General features: G+C 50.6%; 9 protein-coding genes across 9 annotated transcripts; 5 read left to right on the top strand and 4 right to left on the bottom strand.

Moving 5' to 3' along the window:
* Positions 1 to 33: 33 nt before the first annotated feature.
* BDQ94DRAFT_178177 (aminotransferase class I/II-fold pyridoxal phosphate-dependent enzyme) lies at positions 34 to 1,408 on the bottom strand (the record flags this gene model as incomplete). The annotated part of the gene is made up of 4 exons (XM_026773071.1): positions 34 to 399; positions 448 to 535; positions 580 to 589; positions 640 to 1,408. 4 exons carry the CDS (start codon positions 1,406 to 1,408, stop codon positions 34 to 36), a joined length of 1,233 nt encoding a protein of 410 aa, XP_026627227.1.
* An 863-nt stretch (positions 1,409 to 2,271) lies between these two features.
* Positions 2,272 to 5,325, top strand: BDQ94DRAFT_178176 (non-ribosomal peptide synthetase; the record flags this gene model as incomplete). The annotated part of the gene is made up of 2 exons (XM_026773070.1): positions 2,272 to 2,427; positions 2,461 to 5,325. 2 exons carry the CDS (start codon positions 2,272 to 2,274, stop codon positions 5,323 to 5,325), a joined length of 3,021 nt encoding a protein of 1,006 aa, XP_026627226.1.
* Positions 5,326 to 6,821: 1,496 nt separating this feature from the next.
* On the top strand, positions 6,822 to 9,330 carry BDQ94DRAFT_142283 (ABC1 kinase family protein). The gene is made up of 4 exons (XM_026766004.1): positions 6,822 to 7,399; positions 7,473 to 8,077; positions 8,137 to 8,709; positions 8,769 to 9,330. The coding sequence occupies exons 1-4, from the start codon at positions 6,957 to 6,959 to the stop codon at positions 9,014 to 9,016; spliced, it is 1,869 nt and encodes a 622-aa protein (XP_026627225.1). The 5' UTR covers positions 6,822 to 6,956; the 3' UTR covers positions 9,017 to 9,330.
* A 417-nt stretch (positions 9,331 to 9,747) lies between these two features.
* BDQ94DRAFT_142280 (putative iron-sulfur cofactor synthesis protein (Isu1)) lies at positions 9,748 to 11,462 on the bottom strand. The gene is made up of 4 exons (XM_026766003.1): positions 11,134 to 11,462; positions 11,042 to 11,065; positions 10,638 to 10,904; positions 9,748 to 10,553 (listed from the first exon to the last, which is right to left on the bottom strand). The coding sequence occupies exons 1-4, from the start codon at positions 11,279 to 11,281 to the stop codon at positions 10,396 to 10,398; spliced, it is 597 nt and encodes a 198-aa protein (XP_026627223.1). The 5' UTR covers positions 11,282 to 11,462; the 3' UTR covers positions 9,748 to 10,395.
* On the top strand, positions 9,779 to 10,480 carry BDQ94DRAFT_23858 (uncharacterized protein). The gene has a single exon (XM_026775301.1). The coding sequence runs from the start codon at positions 9,873 to 9,875 to the stop codon at positions 10,377 to 10,379; it is 507 nt and encodes a 168-aa protein (XP_026627224.1). The 5' UTR covers positions 9,779 to 9,872; the 3' UTR covers positions 10,380 to 10,480.
* Positions 11,463 to 12,006: 544 nt separating the features above from the next.
* On the top strand, positions 12,007 to 12,591 carry BDQ94DRAFT_142278 (uncharacterized protein). Its single transcript, XM_026766002.1, has 2 exons — positions 12,007 to 12,117; positions 12,295 to 12,591. The coding sequence occupies exons 1-2, from the start codon at positions 12,085 to 12,087 to the stop codon at positions 12,502 to 12,504; spliced, it is 243 nt and encodes an 80-aa protein (XP_026627222.1). The 5' UTR covers positions 12,007 to 12,084; the 3' UTR covers positions 12,505 to 12,591.
* Positions 12,592 to 13,509: 918 nt separating this feature from the next.
* BDQ94DRAFT_23840 (putative mitochondrial carrier protein) lies at positions 13,510 to 15,055 on the bottom strand. Its single transcript, XM_026775300.1, has 2 exons — positions 14,417 to 15,055; positions 13,510 to 14,363 (listed from the first exon to the last, which is right to left on the bottom strand). Exons 1-2 carry the CDS (start codon positions 14,886 to 14,888, stop codon positions 13,594 to 13,596), a joined length of 1,242 nt encoding a protein of 413 aa, XP_026627221.1. The 5' UTR covers positions 14,889 to 15,055; the 3' UTR covers positions 13,510 to 13,593.
* Positions 15,056 to 15,414: 359 nt separating this feature from the next.
* BDQ94DRAFT_23788 (ubiquinol--cytochrome-c reductase subunit 7) lies at positions 15,415 to 16,529 on the top strand. Its single transcript, XM_026775299.1, has 4 exons — positions 15,415 to 15,446; positions 15,535 to 15,856; positions 16,080 to 16,188; positions 16,254 to 16,529. Exons 2-4 carry the CDS (start codon positions 15,741 to 15,743, stop codon positions 16,443 to 16,445), a joined length of 417 nt encoding a protein of 138 aa, XP_026627220.1. The 5' UTR covers positions 15,415 to 15,446; positions 15,535 to 15,740; the 3' UTR covers positions 16,446 to 16,529.
* Positions 16,286 to 18,888, bottom strand: alkA (DNA-3-methyladenine glycosylase II). The gene is made up of 3 exons (XM_026766001.1): positions 17,325 to 18,888; positions 17,149 to 17,271; positions 16,286 to 17,090 (listed from the first exon to the last, which is right to left on the bottom strand). Exons 1-3 carry the CDS (start codon positions 18,353 to 18,355, stop codon positions 17,027 to 17,029), a joined length of 1,218 nt encoding a protein of 405 aa, XP_026627219.1. The 5' UTR covers positions 18,356 to 18,888; the 3' UTR covers positions 16,286 to 17,026.
* Positions 18,889 to 20,618: the final 1,730 nt, after the last annotated feature.

Here is a 20,618-nt window from a genome sequence, read left to right as displayed (position 1 = left end):
ATCTGTACTTGATGTTCTATACTTTTGACAATTTCACAAATGAGCCCCTCTTGCCCCCTGCTTATTTGCCCACTGCATGATAAGTTCCACAACATGATCAATCTGCTGCGGAGTATGATCTGCATGCAAAACAATCCGAACGCGACCCGACCTGTCGGGAACAATAGGGTAATGCACGGTACTCACCCTGTATTTGGCCTGCTCCAAGTACTTTCCCAGGTTAACTGCGAGGTCATGCCGAGGAACCACCGGTACTATTGGAGACTGGATTGGCTCCAAATACCAAGTATGTTCGGTTGGGAGGTAGATAGTGCCCTTGCGTTTGATCTGCGGCCAACCTGGATGCGATGTCAATTGTGTGTAGAAGCGGCACACATTGCTTTGAAGGCGTTTTCGACGCTGCTTACTGTTAGTAGATGGCGATCCCCGAGGAGAACTTATACCCACATCTTCGCCTTCTTTACTGCCTATGATATCGTATCCTGCTCGCACCGCAGCCACACTGAGGAAACTCGGTGCCGTACTAAAGATAATCCTCGGGCATAGTTGATGAGGACAGATTTGATGGTCTCGTTGCACAAAAGAGCAGCTATCCCTGTCAGGAAGATAACTGATTACAGGAGAATGCTAGGCACTCACCACCCGTGGACCCCAGCGCCTTGCCACATGTTTGAAGCCGGATGGGGAAATTCTCCTCCAATCCGTAGTGACACACAAACCCAGAGCCATTCGGTCCCATGATCCCATTGGAATGCGCCTCGTCGATCGAAAATATGAAGTTCTTCCGGGGGAGTGCCTTGTGCGCCACCTCGAGCAGCTCGACAACGGGGGCGGAGTCCCCGTCCATGCTGTAGAAGGATTCGAGAGCGACGAATACCACCTGACGTCCCTCTGCTATTCCTGAGTTCTCGGTTCGGATCTTCTCCAGACACAACTTGAAGGCTTGGCAATCGTTGTGTTTGAAAGACAGTGTGGTTGCCCGACCACGGCGCATCCCATCGTGGATGCTCGCATGCACATACGCATCATACAGAATGAAGTCACCGGGCTGAGGAATCGTGGACCAGAGAGCCACGTTGGCATCGTAGCCCGAATTGAAGAACATGGCTGTTTCGGCACGGTGGAACTTGGCTAGGTCCCGTTCGAGGTCAAGCAGGTACTGCTTTGTACCGTCCAAAATCCGCGACGAGGTACTTCCGATGGTGAACGCAGAATGCATCTTGAGCTGTTTCAGGAAAGCCTCAGTCAGAATCCCGGAAGTAGTGAGAGACAGCGAGTCATTAGAGCTGAAGTCAATCAAGCTGTCCAGCTTTGCCGGCGAAGGCGGTTCGATCAGACGCCCTTGTTCGCGCCGGAGAGCCAATGTCTGTTCGAGCTTGTGGCAAAGAGTATCGAGTCCAGGATTCATTTTGGTTCTTACAACGATGGTGGGGAATTATATGATGCAAATAGGCTTGTTCTCCTTTCTGTCTTCGTCAGCTGAGATGTTCTGCATTTGACACCTATGCTTCCAGTATCATCTTGCTCTCCGAGTCCCGGACAACGCCCACTTATATATACATTCCGGTATGTGGCAGTTGAACCCCCGCGCTACAGGTTGGATTGATGCGTGACGCAATACCCTCATGTTGGCGGCTTCTAACAGAATAGGGGCTGTCCAATGTACTACGCTCACTGCATCGCAAACTGATGTTGCTTCCGAAATAGTCAGAATACCTATGCAGTTGCCTTGTTTGGGAAGGAACGAGCAAGAGAGAGGAAGCTGAGAAGGGAAGGTGCGAGTGACATCAGGGCCGAAAGTTGATGTCATGATGAACTGAACAGACCCGAAAATTGGTGGCATTTCTTGTCATTGACTTTTGACTTCTCTTGCAGTTCTTCATTCAGCCGTATTCCATGGATCCAGAACTGGAACAGCTCTTCTATAATGTCGCAGCGTGTATACAATTGATCTGTAGAAAAAGGATAGTTTATTTTTTTTCTATACAAGTCTTATAACTAATTATTTTCTATAACTGTTTGTTTTAACTTCAGCTGAGCCAGTATTGTAGATTATAGAAATAGTCAATATTCAGTAGACATGTAAGAAACCTCTAGCGTTGTTTCCTGCAGAATAAAACCTAATCTTGGATATTTATCCTGGAAGATGTACTACGGCACCACAGTCCAAAGGCACTTCTTCAATCATATATATTGGCCTCTCACATCTCTTAATGCATCGTCCTCCATCATCTTACTATTCTCGCATTTAATCGACTCCCTACAACCATCATGGAACGCATTGTGTATTCTCACGCTCAACAAGCCCCGGACGTTACCGCTGTCGTGGCAGACAATACCACGCTCACATATCGTGAGCTGGTGTCTGAGGCCATCCATCTTGCGGACTTGCTCGACGCGGAGGGCATCAAAGCCCCGGAAGAACCCGTAGGGATTCTTCTCGGTTCAGGGCTTGGACAGATTGTCGCGCAACTTGCAGTCCGTCTGGTTGGGGCCACTTGTGTGCCCATTGAGCCTACTCTTCCGGAGCTTCGCATCGCGGACATGTTCAATCAAGTCCATGTGCGCTACATAATCATGGAAAAGGACGGGCCTATCAGTCTCTCCGGCTTTCGCACCGTGCACATGCCCCCCGTGGGACAGAAGGCGCACGCGGCACTATCAAACTGGGAGTTTCGCCCGGAGACAGATCGCAGCCATGTCCTCTTCACGTCTGGGTCAACCGGCAGGCCCAAGCCGGTGCAGATTCGCCCTGCGAATATCCTCCACCTGGCCACGAACACGCCAGTCACTCCTCTACTCACTAGTGATCGCGTGGCCGAGTTCAACAATCCCGGCTTCGATCTGAGTCTGTTTGAGATATGGGCTACTCTTCTCTCTGGGGCTACGATTGTTGTCGTCCCACGACACATTGCAACCGACCCAGGAGCCATCGCCTCGTACTTGCAGGAACATCAAGTGTCTGTGATCTTCATCACGGCGGCGCTCTTCCGCATCATCGTCTCGGCCTGCCCCTCGGCGTTTAGCACCCTGCGTCATGTCCTCATGGGTGGCGACGTCGCCAACGTGCAAGCGATCCGCAGCGTGTTCGAACACGGTCCTCCCCAGCATTTATGGAACACATACGGTCCGACAGAGTGTACCACTCTCACGACGATGCATGAGGTCACTCCTGCAGACACAGACACGGATTTGATCCCCATTGGCCGCCCTGTCGGAGACATGGAGATTATCCTGCTTGCTGATGAGCAACAGCCCATCAGAGAGCCGGGCCAGCCCGGCGAGGTCTACATCGCTGGGCCCCAGCAGGCCGCCGGCTACTTCGCCCGGCCTGCCGAGACCGCGGAGCAGTTTGTAGAGATTACTCGGCTGGGTCGTCACGGCGAGGACCACGACGTCGTGCGAGTCTATCGCACGGGAGATAGGGCCGAGTGGAGAGTCGACTCCAATGTCTTGGATTTTCTCGGACGCACTGACTCCCAGGTCAAACAGGGAGGCTTCCGGGTAGAACTGGGCGAGGTTGAGCGTGCCCTAGAGAGACACCCAAGAGTGCACACAGCGGTGGTCGCTCGACAGCCGCCGTTGACGACCGACGGTACGCATACACTAGTTGCCTTTGTTGTGAGTGACGATGCAAGCGTGGATCCGCATGCTGTGACCCAGTTCGCGCGAGAGCGTCTCCCGTCGTACATGATCCCCGACGCCATCGAGGTCATGGGGGAGTTTCCTCTCACCTCAAACGGCAAAGTTGATCGTGCCACACTTGTACAGCGCCGGATGGACGCTCTACAGAAACAGAAACCCAGCGAAGACGCTCCCCCGGCCCAGTCCAACGGCAACGCACAGGATAAGCATACTCTTCTCCGCGATATCTGGATGGACATCCTCCATCTACCCCATATCCATGATGGCGATGACTTCTTTGCCCTAGGCGGCACATCCATGCAGGCGGCCGAGCTCATCGCCCGCGTCCAGATCCACCTGAAAGTCCTCATCTCCATGGAGGAACTATACCGGCACTCGCGATTCGACGACCTTGTTTGCCAGGTCCAACCGGCCGAACCTCTCACCCACGGGAACGCCCCGGACGACACCCATGTCTGGATGCAAGACGTCGACCTCGTCAACGATATCGCCTGGATCCCCGACTGGCAAAGCCCCGATGAGGGCCGCGTCTTCCTCACTGGCGCCACTGGCTTCGTCGGCGCGCATCTCCTCCACCGGCTCTTGCACAAACCCACCGTCCAGCAGGTCGCCTGTCTTGCCCGACCTCAAGGCTCCCTCTCCGCCGCCGCGCGCGTGCGCCAAACCCTCGAGACCTACGACCTCTGGCCAGCCTCAGACCACCTCGCCCAGAAGCTCCTCGTCCTCCCGGGCGACCTGGCCGACCCCCACCTCGGCCTTGGCCGCAAGCAGTTCACCTGGCTCGCCGACTGGGCGTCCGTGATCTTCCACCTCGGCGCGAAGGTCAACTTCTGCGAGTCGTACCGCGAGCACCGCGCCGCCAATGTCGTCGGCACGCGCAACATTCTCAGCCTCGCCGTCACCGGCCGCCGCAAGCCGCTCCACTACGTCTCCAGCGTCGACGCCTGGGGGCCCACCGGCGCCATCCTGGGCACGCGCGAGCTCCCCGAAGACGCACCCCTCCAGCCGCACATCCAGGGCCTCCGCTATGATCTTGGCTACGCGCAGTCGCAGTGGACCGCTGAGGCGATGGTGCGCCGGCTCCGCGACGAACCCCCGCACCACCTCCCCGTCGCCATCTATCGCCCGGGCTTCATCATCGGCGACGCCGTCACCGGCGCCAGCAACCCGAACGACTTCTTCACCCGCCTCATCGTCGGCTGCATCCAGATGGGGACCTTCCCACGCCTCACTCAGTGCCTCGAATACGTCACTGTCGACTACGTCGTCGACGCCATGCTGCATATCGCCAGGGACAATGCCCTCCTCGGCCGCTCGTATCATCTTGTCCCGCCGGACCCGAAGGCGTCCGTGACGGTCGAGGGGACTTGTCGCGTGCTCAATGAGGCTGGGCATAAGGTGCATATGGTCGATTATGAGGACTGGGCGGCGCAGGCAGTGCGCGAGCAGCGCGGCCCAAATGCCGCCCTCGCCCCGCTGATGCCCATGGTGCAGGAACGCGTGCTCGGCCGCCTCACCCGCTGGGAGGCCAGTCAGTACACGCCGTGGTACCGCGCGGACAATACCATCGCGGCGCTGAAGGAGCGGCCGGACCTGGTGTGTCGCCCGCTGGACGCGGGCATGCTACGGCGGTTTATTGGGTTCTGGAATCGGAAGGGGTTCTACAGTGTGCCGGAGTAGGAATTCACCTCCTGAGTCTGGTACCAAATGTGACTGTGTACGGCTTGCTAGAGCTGTGACCCGCATGCAAAGGGATGATTAACCATACAAATTCTTCAATATATGTCAAGTATACTGCAAGGGTTGTTGCATTCATGTAACCGAAGACAGGAACATATGGATTTCCATCATATAGATATATAAAATTGTTCCAGATTTTGGACAAAGAAAGATCATATTAAAGTGAACTAACTCCTCTTCCACCAAAGGACCCCTCATTCACCTACTAAGTTGATGGCTCTCTCCGTCTATGCATGCCATGGCACATTACACTCGCCAATGAAGATATAGTGGTCATCTTGTTTGCGTAGAATAACAGGGACAGAGCAACGAAAGAGAACATGAATAAAGTTGCTTCCTTGAGTCCTCTCCACCATGCACAGAGCTATCTTACTCAACGGCACCTGAAAAGGGTAAGACAAAATAGTTGTTTTCGGATATGGACGAGCTGTATCATCTGGTTTTTATGCCTACAGGCATTATATATTTTCGGGCAGGACGCTCTGAATATAATCCAGCTAATGTACTAGGATTGTAGGTTGCCTGAACCCTCCTATAGATGAAGTTCCAAATTTTATTCATTCTAAAGAAAATCATGCATCCTTCAGTGGAAAAGAATTAATATAGATAGCCGGGCATGCTTACTCTAGTACTATTTACTTTTCTACTAGCTGCTAGTATATAGTGTAGTAAGATTATATTCAATCGTCTTCTCTTTTCTAGGCCAGCTATCTATCTTACTAGTATTTATTATATATAATATAACAGCAGCGGATATTGTTTTACTTTACCTGGAGACTAATAGGATAAACTTCATTTAACTTATCTAAAAAAAGAATTACCCGGTCATTTGATTTACTTCTCTAGAATATATAGTTATATTTAAGGTGCTTAATTACTGTCTCAGTAGTAAATCATATACTAGAGATAATCTAGCATAGTACAGATTATATTGAGTGTAAATCAGAATCCATATAAAGTTATTAAAGATGACTGGGTATCTTTTTCTATCCTTAATAGTAAATTATTCAATATTCAGTTTGTCAGCAACCAGGATTCAAGACATTATATGCTAGGGGTCTTGGGCCTTATTATAGGATATTCAGAGAGCCATTATTAGTAGCCATAATTATGCCTGATGGATATTGCTATCTGAAAGTCTTGGGATATTCTATCATAATTATATCAGATAAAGCACACAAGTTCGAGAAGATAGATATGATAGAGACAGTCAATCCAACATTACTATAAAACTAAGGGTATAGAATATTGAGGTATGGGCAGCTCAGTACACATATATATATCTGTTATCTAGCAGGGAATAACAGTATATACTAGTGTATGGGCGATCCCGAAGTGGCGGCCAAACGGGGCTGATCGGCTCCCGGCGAAGAAGTGCGACGAAAATGCGCCGCGGCGGCCAACCAGTGAACTTCTCCGCCGCATCCTCCCTCCTCCTCCGGCAGACTTTCCTCCTCCTCCCCTACGATTGTTCTCGAGGGCTTCGTGCTGGCACGGATGATCCACGCCGTCCGGTTCACTGCTGTTCTCGACTTGTGGTCGCTCCCCAGACGGCATTGTTCGAGTTCGGGATGAGGGCGGCGCTCCGCATTCCGCTGCGGGCTTCCAATTTTGATCCTGCGGCGGTCATACGATCGGCTGCGAAGCCTTCTCTCGCCTGCCACCCTGGCAATTTCGCCCCGATATCTGCGGTCTCCCGTCGGTTGATTCCCAGCTCGGTCACTACACCTCCTGCATCATGCTCGAAGCGCTTTTCCAGTCGTATCGCCCAGTCGATTCCTCGGGCGGCTTACGCCACCAGCACGTCTCCGTTGTCTGAATCGGCGAAACCAGGACAAAGTGGTGGAGAGCATTCGGGATCGGGTCAATCGCGCAGCAAGGTCATCAAGTATGCTGTGATTGGAGGCACGCTCGTAGTTGGCGCAGTCGTGTTTTCGGACCAAGTCCAACATTTCTACCGTGCCGCTGCGAGAACTGGCAGAGTGGTTGGCACACTGGCGGTTTGCATTAACGAGTAAGTGGGCACGCGCGAATTTATACCCCTGAGGCTACGTTGCCAGTATACTTATACGTTGTAATTCGGTCAGCTACCGGGTCACTCTCAAGCAAGAAACCTCCACGCCGGAGGAACGAAGCGAAGCCATTCGGGCTTGTCACAAACGTTGCGCGGAACGGACTCTACGGGTCTTGGAGAAGAATGGATCGATATTTATTAAGCTGGGACAGCATTTGAGTAGCATGGGCTACCTGCTTCCGTCGGAATGGACTACAACCTTTATCCCGCTCCAGGACAAGTGCCCCGTGTCCTCGATTGAATCGATCGAGGAAATGTTCGTGGCCGATACAGGACGTCGTATCGACGAGCTGTTCTCGTCCTTCGATCCCGAGCCCATCGGTGCCGCTTCTTTGGCGCAGGTGCACATTGGTACGCTGAAAGAAACAGGTCAAAAGGTTGCGGTCAAGGTGCAGCATCCCGCATTGGCGGAGTGGGTGCCCCTGGATCTGGCCTTGACTCGGTTTACCTTTTCGATGCTGAAGCGGTTCTTCCCTGAATACGATCTGGAATGGCTCTCTCGTGAAATGGACCTGTCTCTGCCCCAGGAGCTGGATTTCCGAATGGAGGCGGAGAATGCCACGCGGGCGAGCGAGTACTTCAAGAAGCACTCGGATGCCCCGTTGGTTATCCCCGAAGGTATGCCTGGTTTAATCACAGTCACCTTTACCCAGCAAGCGCATACTAACACCAGCCAGTGATGTGGTCTCAAAAGCGTATCCTGGTCATGGAGTTCATCTCCGGCCGACGTCCCGACGATCTTGAATTCCTCGACTCGAACCACATTGACCGCGACGAAGTCTCCGCTGCTCTGGCACACATCTTCAACGAGATGATCTTCGGTAACAACGCACCTCTGCACTGTGATCCTCACGGCGGCAACATCGCCATTCGCCCGAACCCCAACCGCCGCCGGCACAACTTCGACATCATCCTCTACGACCACGGTCTCTACCGCGACATCGACCAGGACCTGCGCCGCAACTACGCCAAGCTCTGGCTGGCCGTGATCGAGTCCGACCTGCCGCGCATGCGCGAGTACGCGCGCAAGGTTGCCGGCATCACGGACGAGCAGTTCCCACTCTTCGCCAGTGCCATCACCGGTCGTGACTACATGGTACTTAAAAAGAAGGATATCGTGTCTGCCCGTACCTCGGCAGAGAGAGAAAGCATGTCCGGCTCTTTGGCCGATGGCCTCCTGCAGCAATTAGTCGAGCTTCTAGGCCAAGTACCTCGGATCATTCTGCTAATTCTCAAGACCAACGATTTGAGTTAGTCCCCACCCCTCGCCTTCTATATCTATCTGCCTCTAATTAACAATGTAAAATAGCCCGCAGTCTGGACGAGAACCTCCACACCCGCCAAGGACCTATGCGCACCTTCCTGATTCTCGCCCGCTACGCCACCCGCACCGTCTTCGAAGAGCAAATGGACTCTGTCAACGAGACCGGAGGTATCCTGCGTCCTGGGAACTTCTGGCGCTTCCTCTGCGCTTGGACTGGTTATCTGCGTGTCGAGTTGAAGTTGTCAGTTTATGAGACGTTGCTTTCGCTGAAGAGTCGGTTCGGGTTGGTTTGATAATATTGTATATTTTCCCTTTTTATTCTTATTCTTTCCCTTCTTCCCTTTTCTTACCCCCATTCCCCTTGGTTTTGAATCCCCCTGCTACGCAGTAATTGATTGATATCGATAGAGGGCATATGCATGCGGTGTTGTGCATTGGCGTTTCTCTTTTCCTTTTCCCACTACCTTTACCCTTTCAGCTCTACCTGTGATTTTGTTGATTTAGACTATTGGTTTTCAGTCATCGTGTTGTCTACTTATTGATGTTGAAAAGAAGATGTGCTCTGTACTTTATACATATAGAATTTCTATCTCATTATATTACTATCTATGATATCTATTTATAAAACTATATACATTATCTAGAAGCTCCTACATATCCAATCAACCCAGACACTAAGTAGCCATACTACCACCCGAATCAACAGCAAAACCCACAACCCATATAGATACTATCAGGAAGGTTAAATAGATATATAAATAGAAAAATAAGTAAGTACCTTGGTAGCCACTCCCAATCTAGAAAGCAAGAAAAATCACAGGACAATTAATTCCATTACTTCTGCAAAATTATCAGATCTAACTAGCTAGCTAATCTAAGCCTTGTGCGTGCGCGTACCTTGGGAGACATACTTCATGCACCACGTCTAGACTACTGTCACAGAGTAGAGCTTAAATCAAAAACTAAAGTGGTTATCGCTAGGTGCTGCGCTTATCAGATGGGGCTTTTCCCTTTTCTGTGTCCACTTGTAAGTTAGTTGCCTGTGCTGTGCTGTGCTGTGCTGCATCGTATGATGTCAGTGGCCATAGCTGAGTTGACTGGTGGCGAATCAGATAACTTTCTCTTCTCTTCTACTATCTTTGTCTTTCGATGGGATTCGGTCTAATTATCTATCTATTCTATAGATTGTGTTGTGGTTATGGTAGGATGTATGTAGATATAGAGAGAGGAATACATTATATTGTGTACTACTGTGATTGTTGTTGTATATATCCGAATAATCCCTTCTTTAGTTGCCTTGCTGGAAATGAAAATCAGAAGAAAAGAAAAACATCATGTGGGAAAAGAATAATGAAATGCTATACACCATTTAATAAACAAAGGAAAAAAACAGTCCATCCAATCCAGACTGACAAGCAACAAGATATTTTGTGGGAATCACATATTCGACCCAGGCCATTCCATTCCACTCCACTCCACCACAGGCCAAATCCATACAGTCACATCGGAACTCATCTCATCTCCATTGTATCATTCTGCTTTGCTCTTCTCTCCAGCACTCTTAATCGGGAATCAATCATGGTATCTGTATCCGTATCCGTATCCATTTTTGCTCCGTATATTTTTGGTTTTTTCAGAATTTTCACTCGTTCGTAAAAGCTAGAGAAAAGACTTAAGCAGTTGCGCTGCTGGTCTTCTCAACCTCCACCTGCACTTCCGGGATAGAAGCACCCGTGCCGGACAAATCGGTCTTCACGGTGCGAGGGTTCTTGGTGTAGTAATCCGAGATGGCGGACTTGATGGCGTCTTCGGCAAGCATGGAGCAGTGCACTATCAGAATATGTTAGCTTTATCATTTCTACCCCCGATTTCTTCCAGGCCTCTCGTCTCCACAGTAGCAAGGGATAAACATACGCTTAACAGGGGGCAAGCACAACTCCTTGGCGATATCGGTGTTACGGATCTTAGCGGCCTCGTCGAGGGTCATTCCACGGACCAGCTCAGTCAGATAACTTGAGCTGGCAATAGCGCTACCGCAACCGAAAGTCTTGAACTTGACGTCGCTGATCTTGTTGCTGTCCTTGTCGACGCGGATCTGGAGTTTCATGACATCGCCACAGGCCGGGGCGCCGACGAGTCCGGTACCAACGTCCATCGACTTGGCCATGGAGCCGACGTTTCCTACAGGAATGCTCGTTAGTATTCATTTTCACGTTTGTTCGTGTATGTCTGGTGGGCGTGATTTGAATGCGCTGCGTGTTGTATATTTTGATGCGACATGATGTTGTCGAGAGGGATGGATGTAGGAAGCTACCTACTTGGGTTGGAGTAGTGGTCCAACAGTGCAGGGATGGTCAGCATTTTCTTCGGTTTTTCGACATGACGAAAGGGACAGGGAGAATAAACATATCTTTCTCATGGTATCCTCTGCGCTGCTGCTGCTGAGGAGCAACAACGGTCGACCTCACGGCTTGCTGGATTCCGGAGACGGCCGGGGTGACGCTGCGAGGCGAAAGGACGCCGGAGCGAGGGACAACTGTTACTAGACGACGGAACATTGTGTATGTGATGTGTGTGAAATATTAAGAGGAAAGTAGGGTATTGATTAGACAGTAGATTGATGATGGAAAAGAATAGGTGAGTGGTGAGGTCGGGGTTGGGTGGTTAGTTAGTTTAGGAAGAGTTGGATGTGATGAAAGATTGATAGTTGCGATTGATTAATTATGGTTTCCTTGGGGGGGGAAACTTGACTAAGGCCGTCTTATTCACCGGCGCTAGGCGATTTCGAGAAACCCCGTTGCCTCCGCGGAGCCGGCCTCGGAGATAGGGTATGACGTTAAAGCGAACTGGTGGGTGGATTAGGAATTATGCTGGGTACTGTTACTCGTTCGGAACAACCTAGGATGAGAAGCTGTCTGATTGAATGATAGGAACTGACACGTTCTACCAGAGAATCACGGTTGGGGATGCCAGTTCTGTGGCCTACAACTGAGAGGGTAGCCGGGAGTTGTAGTTCTGGGTCCGCCGGTTCTTACCAAGGAGAACCGGCAGTTTCGGCCAACGGGAAGTTCTGCAGGCGGGCATTACCAAGCGGTACGGAGCAGAGCAGCGGCTGGTATCGTAAGGATGGGCTTATCTGCTCGCCCTCCATCTGATAATGTTTCCCTCCCTCGGATTATCCCGGCCCGAGCATAGCATGCCTCTCGCACGCCCTGCAGTGGCTCTAGAACCTTTTCAGTTAGTAAGACTTTGCTTAGTTGTTTACTTAGACTGGTTAAGTTATCCCGGATGACTTTGGTCGAGAGCGATCCTTCCTGGCCAACAGTCAGTCCCTCTCCTCTTACAAGGAAGAACGTAAACCATGGCCGGAAAGACACTAGGCCGATCATCGGGCGTGAGTCACTCTTCTTTCTTGTTCTCTTGAAATTAGTAGTGGTAGCAGTTGCAAGTTGGGTCCCATGACTTGCTGCGAAGTATATATTCAATTTCCATTGAACAGCACACACACTACTCCAGATGATCACCAGTCACCATAACTACTATAGTTAGTAATTAACATATCGATGAACAGTCTCTCAATGCCCCAATAGCCGCCTTCACCATGGCCCTACTACTTGGCTCCTACTGCATCAAATCCATCCACACCGCTCGTCGCGAGGCACAATCCACGTCAAGCACCACAACCACTACGCCCCGACCTAGGAAGGCAGAGTCGCAGTCTTCATGGGTACAGCAGGCACTTGAAGAAAGTCGAGAGGGGGAGAAGAAGGGGTCTCAGTGATAGATCTGGGGCAGAACTGAGCGTAAATCTTACAAGCTACTATGCGTTGTACATACTGTTGTAATTGCTGTCTGGATATCTGGGACATTCTCTAAAAATTTATTGCATTAAAGAGCACACACACACACAACAATATGATATAGCTAATATAAACATCGTGCAACAGCCAACAGCACAAACACAATATAGAAAGCATCATATCAAATAATCCATTATCAGAATTTTCAGTGTATCAATGATCATATCCATGTTTGATAACAGGATCTACCATTAAAAATTATTCATCATATAAATGGAGTCAAATGATAGTGATCACCAGAACACACACAAACAACAATTGAATTGTAGAAAAGAGTAGCAGTCGGATATGCATCAATCATCATAAGCACAAACACATTATTGCGCAGCAAAAGAATGATATTATCCAACAGTGTCGGTTAATATTCGTATAATATGGCTTTCATTATAGCCATGGTTGGTGGGAAGGAAACAAACCGCACAGAGAATTTCGCCGGCGGTTTTTAGTGTGGGTATCACGTGACTTTCCCGCTGATGTCATGCGGGAAATGAACGGAGGGGGCAATGCGGCTGCATGCATGATGGAAGGATGTATCTCCCCAAGACTTTTTGTCATGAATTGGTTGGGTAATTGTTAATAAGTGTTGAATGCTATTCATCTTACTACGGAGCATATGTTCTAGAGGGAAGATTTGTATGTATATACAATCGCAATTGAGGTTTATCAATTCGGGAAAAAAAAAAACAAGAACGCTCAGAACCATAACCATCAAGGAATCAGCAACTCAGAACATGACTAGTTTGTTCGAATTTCACATGTCAGCACACCATGCATCTACCCCTACTCCGCAGGGTGGTGTCATTGCGCCGAGGATGTGTCAAAGGATCAGAACAACGTGCTGACAGGATATCATGGGCTGCAGCCCAGGCAATGAATGTCCTCTATGGTAGTGTATCTTCGCAATGTACGACTAGCACGGAACAAAAATGAAATCGCTAGGTGCAAAAAAATCCCAGCATAGGTGCGATGCTCACGGCTCGCCACCTCGTCACAGACCATCCGTCTAGTATTTAGATTCCACTGTCTGATGTGGCCTCCAGCTTCTGCAACTTCAGCTCTCCCTCATGTTGCACGTGTCCAATCGTTTTCTTCAAGTACTCATAAGTGAGCATGGTAGTCATCGCAGCCGGGACCGCCCGGAACAGGTTCGTGCCGATCCCAGAGTAGAACGCGCGCCAGCCTTCTTCTCTCAGAATGGTCTGGCATGTGCGAATGATTCCCGTGTACCGGGGTCGATTGGGCATCCCGTCCGACGAAGCAGCACCCGGGGGCCTGCTATGACCCTGGGGGTGATCCATCCCGCCGCGGAACGAGATCTCTTCGGGTGAGGCCGCCGGTGATGTCCTCTGCTGTGTTTGGAGTCGTGTCCGAAGCACTTCATGCGGGTATGTCGCAGTGCTGGCACACACCTTACTCAGGAACGTCGCAGATGTAATGCCCACCCAGTGTGAGCTGCCAGTATCGGGATGTTCGCCAATACTATAGCCAGTAAATGCCATCTTCAGATATTCGTAGAGAGGGAACTGGATGGCCACATGCGCCAGCCCCAGCAGCGCTGGAGTAAGGCCGGAGTAGAACGAACGAATTCCTTCACTTCTGTACATTTTGCGGGCCGCATCCCATGTGTTTTTGTATTGCCAAGGAGCCCGGTAGCCTTCGCTGCTCGACCGGAGGCTCTGTGACATTAGTCGTGTCTTAATCACCCAAATCGGATTCGTCGCAAGGGTCGAGCAAGCGCCCGCCGTTATCGAGGCGTAACCTCGTGAGAGCCACCAACTATCTGTTCCACTGTCAGCCTCACCATCACCCATTCTCCGTAGCATCACTCCTCACCTGTTGTTTCGTAGAAATACTCCCGAGACCGATCGTAGACCGCTAAATAGACTGCCCACGTCGGCAGGTATCCCAGGAGCATGGGACCCAATCCTTGATAAAGGCCTCGAATACCATCCTCCCGCCATATTACTCGTCCAGTTCCTAGCATGCCCCGGTACAGTGTTTTAGCCTCGACCGCCTTGCCACGTCGTCGCGCGAATCCACCCTGAGCCTGCAGCTTGGTCTTGATCACATCGAGAGGGCAGGTGACGATTCCCGAGGCTACGCCCGCACTGGCCCCGCAGAACGGCGTGATGTAATAATCCGGCACACGTGTAGCGAGCATTTCGAAGCGATCGAGAAGAGTGGGCTGGGATGGGGATTCGGCCGATACATGAAGCGTAGACGAAGGCGAACTGTCCGAAGTTGTACCCTGCTGCTCTTGAGAGCCGCTGGCAGCCCCCGAAGGGCCATGGCCTTCAGAGAACATCTTTCCAGCCAGCACTCAAAGCAGTATGCAATCCGTCTACTATGTCACCGAGGGTTCCCGGATCCGAGCATATCGGTGCTCGCTCCGGAACCCAAAAATAACCCGTGTGTCAAATCGTGGTGAGAGGGGAGGAAAGCGTGACGTCGTTCGGGGCGCTGGTAGAACAGGAAAAACTACCCCGAGACAATGAATTGAAGGGTTTTTTTTCTTTCGCAGAGAGGAGCCGATGCTGCCGGGAGGAGTGGGCGTAATAAGGTTGGCCTATCTGAAGCACAGACGGGGCGGGGTTTGTAGGAGCAACGCAGCTCCCCTATCGGAGTGAAAGGGAATCGAACTAAGAAAAATGTTCAACGGATAGATAATAAGCGGCATGCCCAGTGAGTACAAACCAAAGTATCAGAAACAAAGACCGTCGGGGTGAAGTCCGAACAGATGGGAGCGCCGGTGTTAAGAGGAGGCAGACGGAACAGGACGGAGCAATGAGGACGGGATGAATTGAGCTGGAGGGATTGTCTTAGTCGTATTCCAGTCAGTCAGGTGGAGTGGAGTCGGGAATGAGTGAGTGAATCTTGTCCGCCTCCAAGCGCGCCGCTCTTCTGGCCTGAGGCAACCATGGCGCAAGCTGAGCCGGTCACGTGGAAACCAGTCTTACAAAGTAACTTCTCGGAATGATTCCTCCTGCCTCAGGCACCAACATCGGATGTTTTTGGGAAAGTCACCCGCCGAACCTCCGTTTTGCACAATCTCCAACGTCGGGCCATCTCCTGCTCAGCTTGACTGACATTTCGCGATCCTCCCCCTCCACACCACCCCGTCAATTGGACCCGAACAACCCCGCTGGGATCAATCACCATGTCCGCTCCCTCCCTCGCCAGCTACATCGTCAAGCGCCCCTTCCTCAAGCGCTGGATGATGCCCATTGCCCAGTGGTACACCGATGCCTCTGGCTACAGGAGACTCGGCTTGAAGTAGGCGATCCCCTTGCCCTCATGGGTGGTTTCCCGGACCAACATTAGCGACTACGAATCAATGGAAGAGACAATGGATAGATCTCAATTGCGGGGGGATATATAATCAGCACCCTCCACTTGACTATCCATATCATGTTCCTGCCGTCGCCCGCTGGTCCGGGCATTACGAGCCAACCCATGATCATACCTCCATTGCAGCATCAACTAACAATCAAACCAGGGCTGATGACCTGATCCCCGAGGAGAACGACGTCGTCCAGAAGGCCCTCAAGCGTCTCCCTCCCAAGGAGGCCTACGACCGTATCTTCCGCATCCGCAGAGCATTCCAGGTCCGTCCTCACACCGAACTCCAACCACAGAAGAACATAAAACTAACATAATATGCGCGAAACAGTGCTCCATCTCCCACACCCTTCTTCCCGCTGCTGAGCAGACCAAGCCCGAGGAGGTGAGTCGATTTCCGCGTTCTTCAATCCGTCAATTGTCCGTTCAGTTTCTCCGCAAAAACGCATCGGCCAATCCCGTGAGCGGGATTTGTAACCCACCTGGGTTACTCCATATCGATGCTTATGTTGACTGGACTTGATATATTGATGTCCCTGATATATTATTTGACGCGTTTAAGACCATATTCGTGTGGTGGATGCTAACTGTCATCGTCCCCAGGATGTCGAGTACCTGAGCCCCATCATCCGCGAGATCGAGAAGGAGAAGCAGGAGCGTGAAGACCTCGACGCCCTTGTCGTCAGACGGTAGATTATGTCTCTGGCTTCGCTGAACTAGATTACTTTTGTTACGGTATACAAAAATGCCGCTGGGGTTTTATAGACGGGCGGGAATACTAAGTATCAGAGAGAACTTGCTGTCCCGGCTCGGCTCGGCGGGCATGCTGCGAAGAAGAGAGGGAGGAGAGAGAGAGCATTTGGCTGGTTGTTAATTGAAGCTTTTGATTTATGGTGCTCAATCACGTGTACTGATACTGTACAAATTCACTCGTCATCGTTCTCTAGTTGGCTTGTAGCTTTCAGCTTATGCGTGGTTCATGATACATGCCCGGTATAGAACCTATATACGTTCCACACCTTCTGTGTAATGTACATATAGTAGCTCTACCCACTATACCTATCGGATGTCTGGTTCTATATCCTGTCTGTATATAGTTGTAATCTACCCACCCAACACAGCAATATTAACATCCGTCACCCGCCACATATACCACATGAACAAGCTCCTAGTACGGATGTCAGACAACAAGCCCACAAGGACATACATCAACGGGCATCACATACCTATACGGAGCAAACTTCGCCGCCAGCTCCAACATATCTTTTTCAGGCATATACTTGAACTTACCGCCGCCCTTTCCCTTCAACTTGTTTACATCCTTGCCCACAAATACCGCACAACCTCTCCTGCAACAACACAAGTCAGCATCTACCCAATTCACCCACAGATAATCACATACTGTACACCCAAATCACCCGTAGAAAACACATCTATCCGCTTCAGAGCAAAACAAGCAAACATCTCAACAGACCATTTGCCCAAGCCCCGCACAGCAGTCAACTTCTCAACGAGTTCCTCGTCACTAGCATTCAATAACATCCGGGCACTCAGTTCCCCGTTGGCAAACTTCTCCGATAACCCATGTATGTATTCCGCCTTGCGCTGGGACAGACCTGCTGTCCGGAGCGTGCTGATATCCATCTTGATAATTTCTTCCGGGGTAGGGAAGAAGCTCGGTCTCGTACCATCCTCATCCTTATTATTTGTCTTGAACAACGCCACAAACTTATCCTTAATCGACTTCGCCGCTGCTCCTGACACCTGCTGTCCAATGATACTACTAACAAGGCTCCGAAACGGGTCGATCTCCTCGGCTAGGCCCTCCGGCGTGAACAACGGACAGGGCTGTTCGCGGATGAGCGATTCCAGACGCGGATCCGTGGCGATCAGGTGTGCGGCTGCTTTCTCGAGAAGCGTGCCTGTTGTGGCGGTGGGACGGGGCCGGCCTGTCTTGCTTGGTGATGCGTCCGCATCTGTGCCCGGGGGGTATGCAACTAGCGATGAGCCATGGGGGGTGAGGAGCGTTGCGTTGGTGTGGTGCGGTTCGACCGGTCGGTCGAGCGGGGGAGGGGTCGTTCTGCTGCTGGAGGTGTGAACTGTGGGGGTGGGGATGGGGTCCCAGATGTTGTTAGTAGTGGCTGTAGTACTAGTATTGGGTGATTGTCTGCTGTTGTTTGAGCGTGATGATGATGTTGGCGAATCTGTGAGGGGAGGAGCTTGGTCAAGTTTGAGAATCGAATTTAGCTGCGCTTTCTTGCCCCTTGCTGCCGCTGCAGCAGGCTTTCGTGTCTTTGAGACACCGTTTGTGGTTCTGCTGGCTGCTCTCTTTGTTTGAGTTCTGGGTTGCAGATGTGGGACAGTGGTGGTGGTGCTGTTGTTCTTGGACACTGACGCTGCGGTTAGACGAGCGGAGCGTCGCAGGGTCATCATTGAATCAGTCGCTTCTCAGCAGTGTGTACTCTAGTTAAGAATATAGATATTTTAAGAGTAATTGGGGTAAGGATATTATCGCTGTTGCTGTTTGTAGGTAGTATGGACCAGTCATGGCGGTTAGTGTTGTTGAAGTACTATGATGAGGATGGAGTACATAAGCTCGGGAAGTCACGAGCAGCTGTCTTAGCAATCAATGATATCAACCATGGTTGATTTCCTCTTTGTTTGTCTGCCTGGTTTCCATACCGCTTCTTGTTGCGGTTTTCTCTGCATGAGTGGTGGTCTCTCATCCCCCGCATTTGAAAGGTGTGAAACATCCTCGCTTCAGTTTGAGGTCTTCAGTCAGTTATGGTGTCATATGATATTCCGTGGTTAGACACGCCGTATGTTGAGTAACATAGTAAACCTGCAGAATCATGGGTTATGGATATGATTAGTCTAGGAAATCAAATTCAGAGTCTGAGTCAAGATATTCCTCGAGATTTCAGACTAAACAGCATGATGGCGAACTGTTCGTTGGAATCTAACTGGTGACAGCTACTCCGTACAGCAAACTGAAAGTCTGATGCCGGGCTGTCCATCCCCTAACTTAAAATATACATTCGTTCTTAGTCGATACCTACTAGAATCCATCTCCCAACCACACTTAATTATGTAGTATCAGTAGCAATAGCCCCATCCACGTTTCGCAGATGTTTTCTTCTAGTATATTAAGGATATGGAAAATTTACCCGGCATGGAAACTCCCGGAAAGAGGAGCCAGAGAAAACGAAGAGGTAATTAATTATGGATCTCGCGATGCGTAGGCATCAATCAACCCCATTGCAGGAAAAAAAGCTTCTATCAGAACCACCATCCCCCTCCACCAGACGTTGCGATTCATTTATATGAAAGGAAACTGTCCGATTGGCCATGTTCCACCGGTCATTTGTTGTACTCGTAAGGCTTTCAATCCGACGTTCGCAGTCATCGCTACATACCCCATAAGGGAAAATATAATTGATGTGTTGGCCCACGATGATAAGATGCGGAAGATCACCGAAGTCGCAACATGACTGGTGTTCATATTTTTGGGCTACTTGGTAGCTAGTACTTTAGAGTCGGACGAGGACGAACCGGACGCAGTGCCCGCTGTGCGGGCTTGCGCGTCATCGTTATAGAATTTTTTCAAGACGAATAGACGTTGTGCATCCACGTAGGTAAAGTAGTTGGGAGAGGTGGCCCAGCCACCAACTAGATAACTAAGTGACCACAGAAATCCTCCATTGACAGTGAAGTGGGTGGTTGTGACTAGCGAAGAACTTACAAAGTACCAAGGTATAGATTCCCCTAGGGTAAGCCGGTTCCATGGAATGATATGTTCATCCGTGGATAGTGATTGGTAAGGAGGTCTAGTCCATCAGGTAAAGTAAATAACAATGAGCGACGCCTAAAGGGGGCGTACCGACAATCCTCCGCTGGTCGCCATCGAGAGGCGAGTGGACTTTGTAAGTATGCCCATCCACTTTCCATCATCTTTTGCCCGAATGGGTATCTAACCCCCGTATTGGGTACAAACAAGCATCGGTTTATCTATACCGAGCATCTTATCCCGAGAAAAGAAAAAGCTTCGCTCTTCCAAAGGAGGAGGAAGCATACGTTGCTTTGCCCCGCCCATTGAGGTTCTGAACATCACGGGGTGTGGCTAAGAAAAGGGGGTCGGGATTGGACGAGGTTACTATGGTGATGATGGTCGGGGTGAGTTGTCCCATGCCGACAAGCTGATCCGGTCGGTCCCCTACTGTTGATGCTAAACCATTAGTGAGCGGATTGGGTCGTTCCAGCCATGATAGGGGGTAAATAGGATAGATGATTTATAGTTCAGTGTGATGGATAGGAGGAAGTTATGATGCGCACTGGTCGGCAAAGTACCGTATGAAGAGGGCGGATTATGAAGTGTCCCGGGATGGTAGAATGCCAGAATCATTCCGATACTCTTTAGTATCAATTAACAGTGCTGGATGATCTACCAAAAGACGAAGTATACTCCGTCCTCGGTGATCTATACACACGACTTGACCCCAACCCCTCTACATCATAAGTTGTCATACTGGATGCGTCAGACTGGGAGACCATATTCATCCTTATCAGGCATAACAGTGCTAGCCGGTTCCAGCCACCCGCGTCTAGTGGCGTTTGGGAGAACGTGCCCGGTGGTAAGATTTATCGGCTACTTCATTAGTACATGCGCTTCATTACGCAGCGTCAGAAGTGAAACATC

The sequence above is a fragment of the Aspergillus welwitschiae genome, assembly GCF_003344945.1.
Source record: "Aspergillus welwitschiae strain CBS 139.54b unplaced genomic scaffold BDQ94scaffold_13, whole genome shotgun sequence".
NCBI lineage: Eukaryota > Fungi > Ascomycota > Eurotiomycetes > Eurotiales > Aspergillaceae > Aspergillus > Aspergillus welwitschiae.
The sequence above is the reverse complement of the archived record's forward strand: the minus strand, read 5'-3'. Positions and strand labels throughout refer to the sequence as shown.

Coding starts and splice junctions, on each gene's coding strand:
- BDQ94DRAFT_142283 (XM_026766004.1), top strand. CDS start 6,957: ATGAGGGCGGCGCTCCGCATTCCGCTGCGGGCTTCCAATTTTGATCCT. Junction 8,078..8,136: donor CCCGTTGGTTATCCCCGAAG/GTATGCCTGGTT, acceptor AACACCAGCCAG/TGATGTGGTCTCAAAAGCGT. Junction 8,710..8,768: donor TCTCAAGACCAACGATTTGA/GTTAGTCCCCAC, acceptor AATGTAAAATAG/CCCGCAGTCTGGACGAGAAC.
- BDQ94DRAFT_23858 (XM_026775301.1), top strand. CDS start 9,873: ATGGGATTCGGTCTAATTATCTATCTATTCTATAGATTGTGTTGTGGT.
- BDQ94DRAFT_142280 (XM_026766003.1), bottom strand. CDS start 11,281: ATGTTCCGTCGTCTAGTAACAGTTGTCCCTCGCTCCGGCGTCCTTTCG. Junction 10,905..11,041: donor GGACCACTACTCCAACCCAA/GTAGGTAGCTTC, acceptor GCATTCCTGTAG/GAAACGTCGGCTCCATGGCC. Junction 10,554..10,637: donor GTGCTTGCCCCCTGTTAAGC/GTATGTTTATCC, acceptor ATATTCTGATAG/TGCACTGCTCCATGCTTGCC.
- BDQ94DRAFT_142278 (XM_026766002.1), top strand. CDS start 12,085: ATGGCCGGAAAGACACTAGGCCGATCATCGGGC. Junction 12,118..12,294: donor CACTAGGCCGATCATCGGGC/GTGAGTCACTCT, acceptor ATCGATGAACAG/TCTCTCAATGCCCCAATAGC.
- BDQ94DRAFT_23840 (XM_026775300.1), bottom strand. CDS start 14,888: ATGTTCTCTGAAGGCCATGGCCCTTCGGGGGCTGCCAGCGGCTCTCAA. Junction 14,364..14,416: donor GTATTTCTACGAAACAACAG/GTGAGGAGTGAT, acceptor ACAGTGGAACAG/ATAGTTGGTGGCTCTCACGA.
- BDQ94DRAFT_23788 (XM_026775299.1), top strand. CDS start 15,741: ATGTCCGCTCCCTCCCTCGCCAGCTACATCGTCAAGCGCCCCTTCCTC. Junction 15,857..16,079: donor TACAGGAGACTCGGCTTGAA/GTAGGCGATCCC, acceptor CAATCAAACCAG/GGCTGATGACCTGATCCCCG. Junction 16,189..16,253: donor GCATCCGCAGAGCATTCCAG/GTCCGTCCTCAC, acceptor TGCGCGAAACAG/TGCTCCATCTCCCACACCCT.
- alkA (XM_026766001.1), bottom strand. CDS start 18,355: ATGATGACCCTGCGACGCTCCGCTCGTCTAACCGCAGCGTCAGTGTCC. Junction 17,272..17,324: donor ACGGGTGATTTGGGTGTACA/GTATGTGATTAT, acceptor GTGTTGTTGCAG/GAGAGGTTGTGCGGTATTTG. Junction 17,091..17,148: donor GCGAAGTTTGCTCCGTATAG/GTATGTGATGCC, acceptor CATCCGTACTAG/GAGCTTGTTCATGTGGTATA.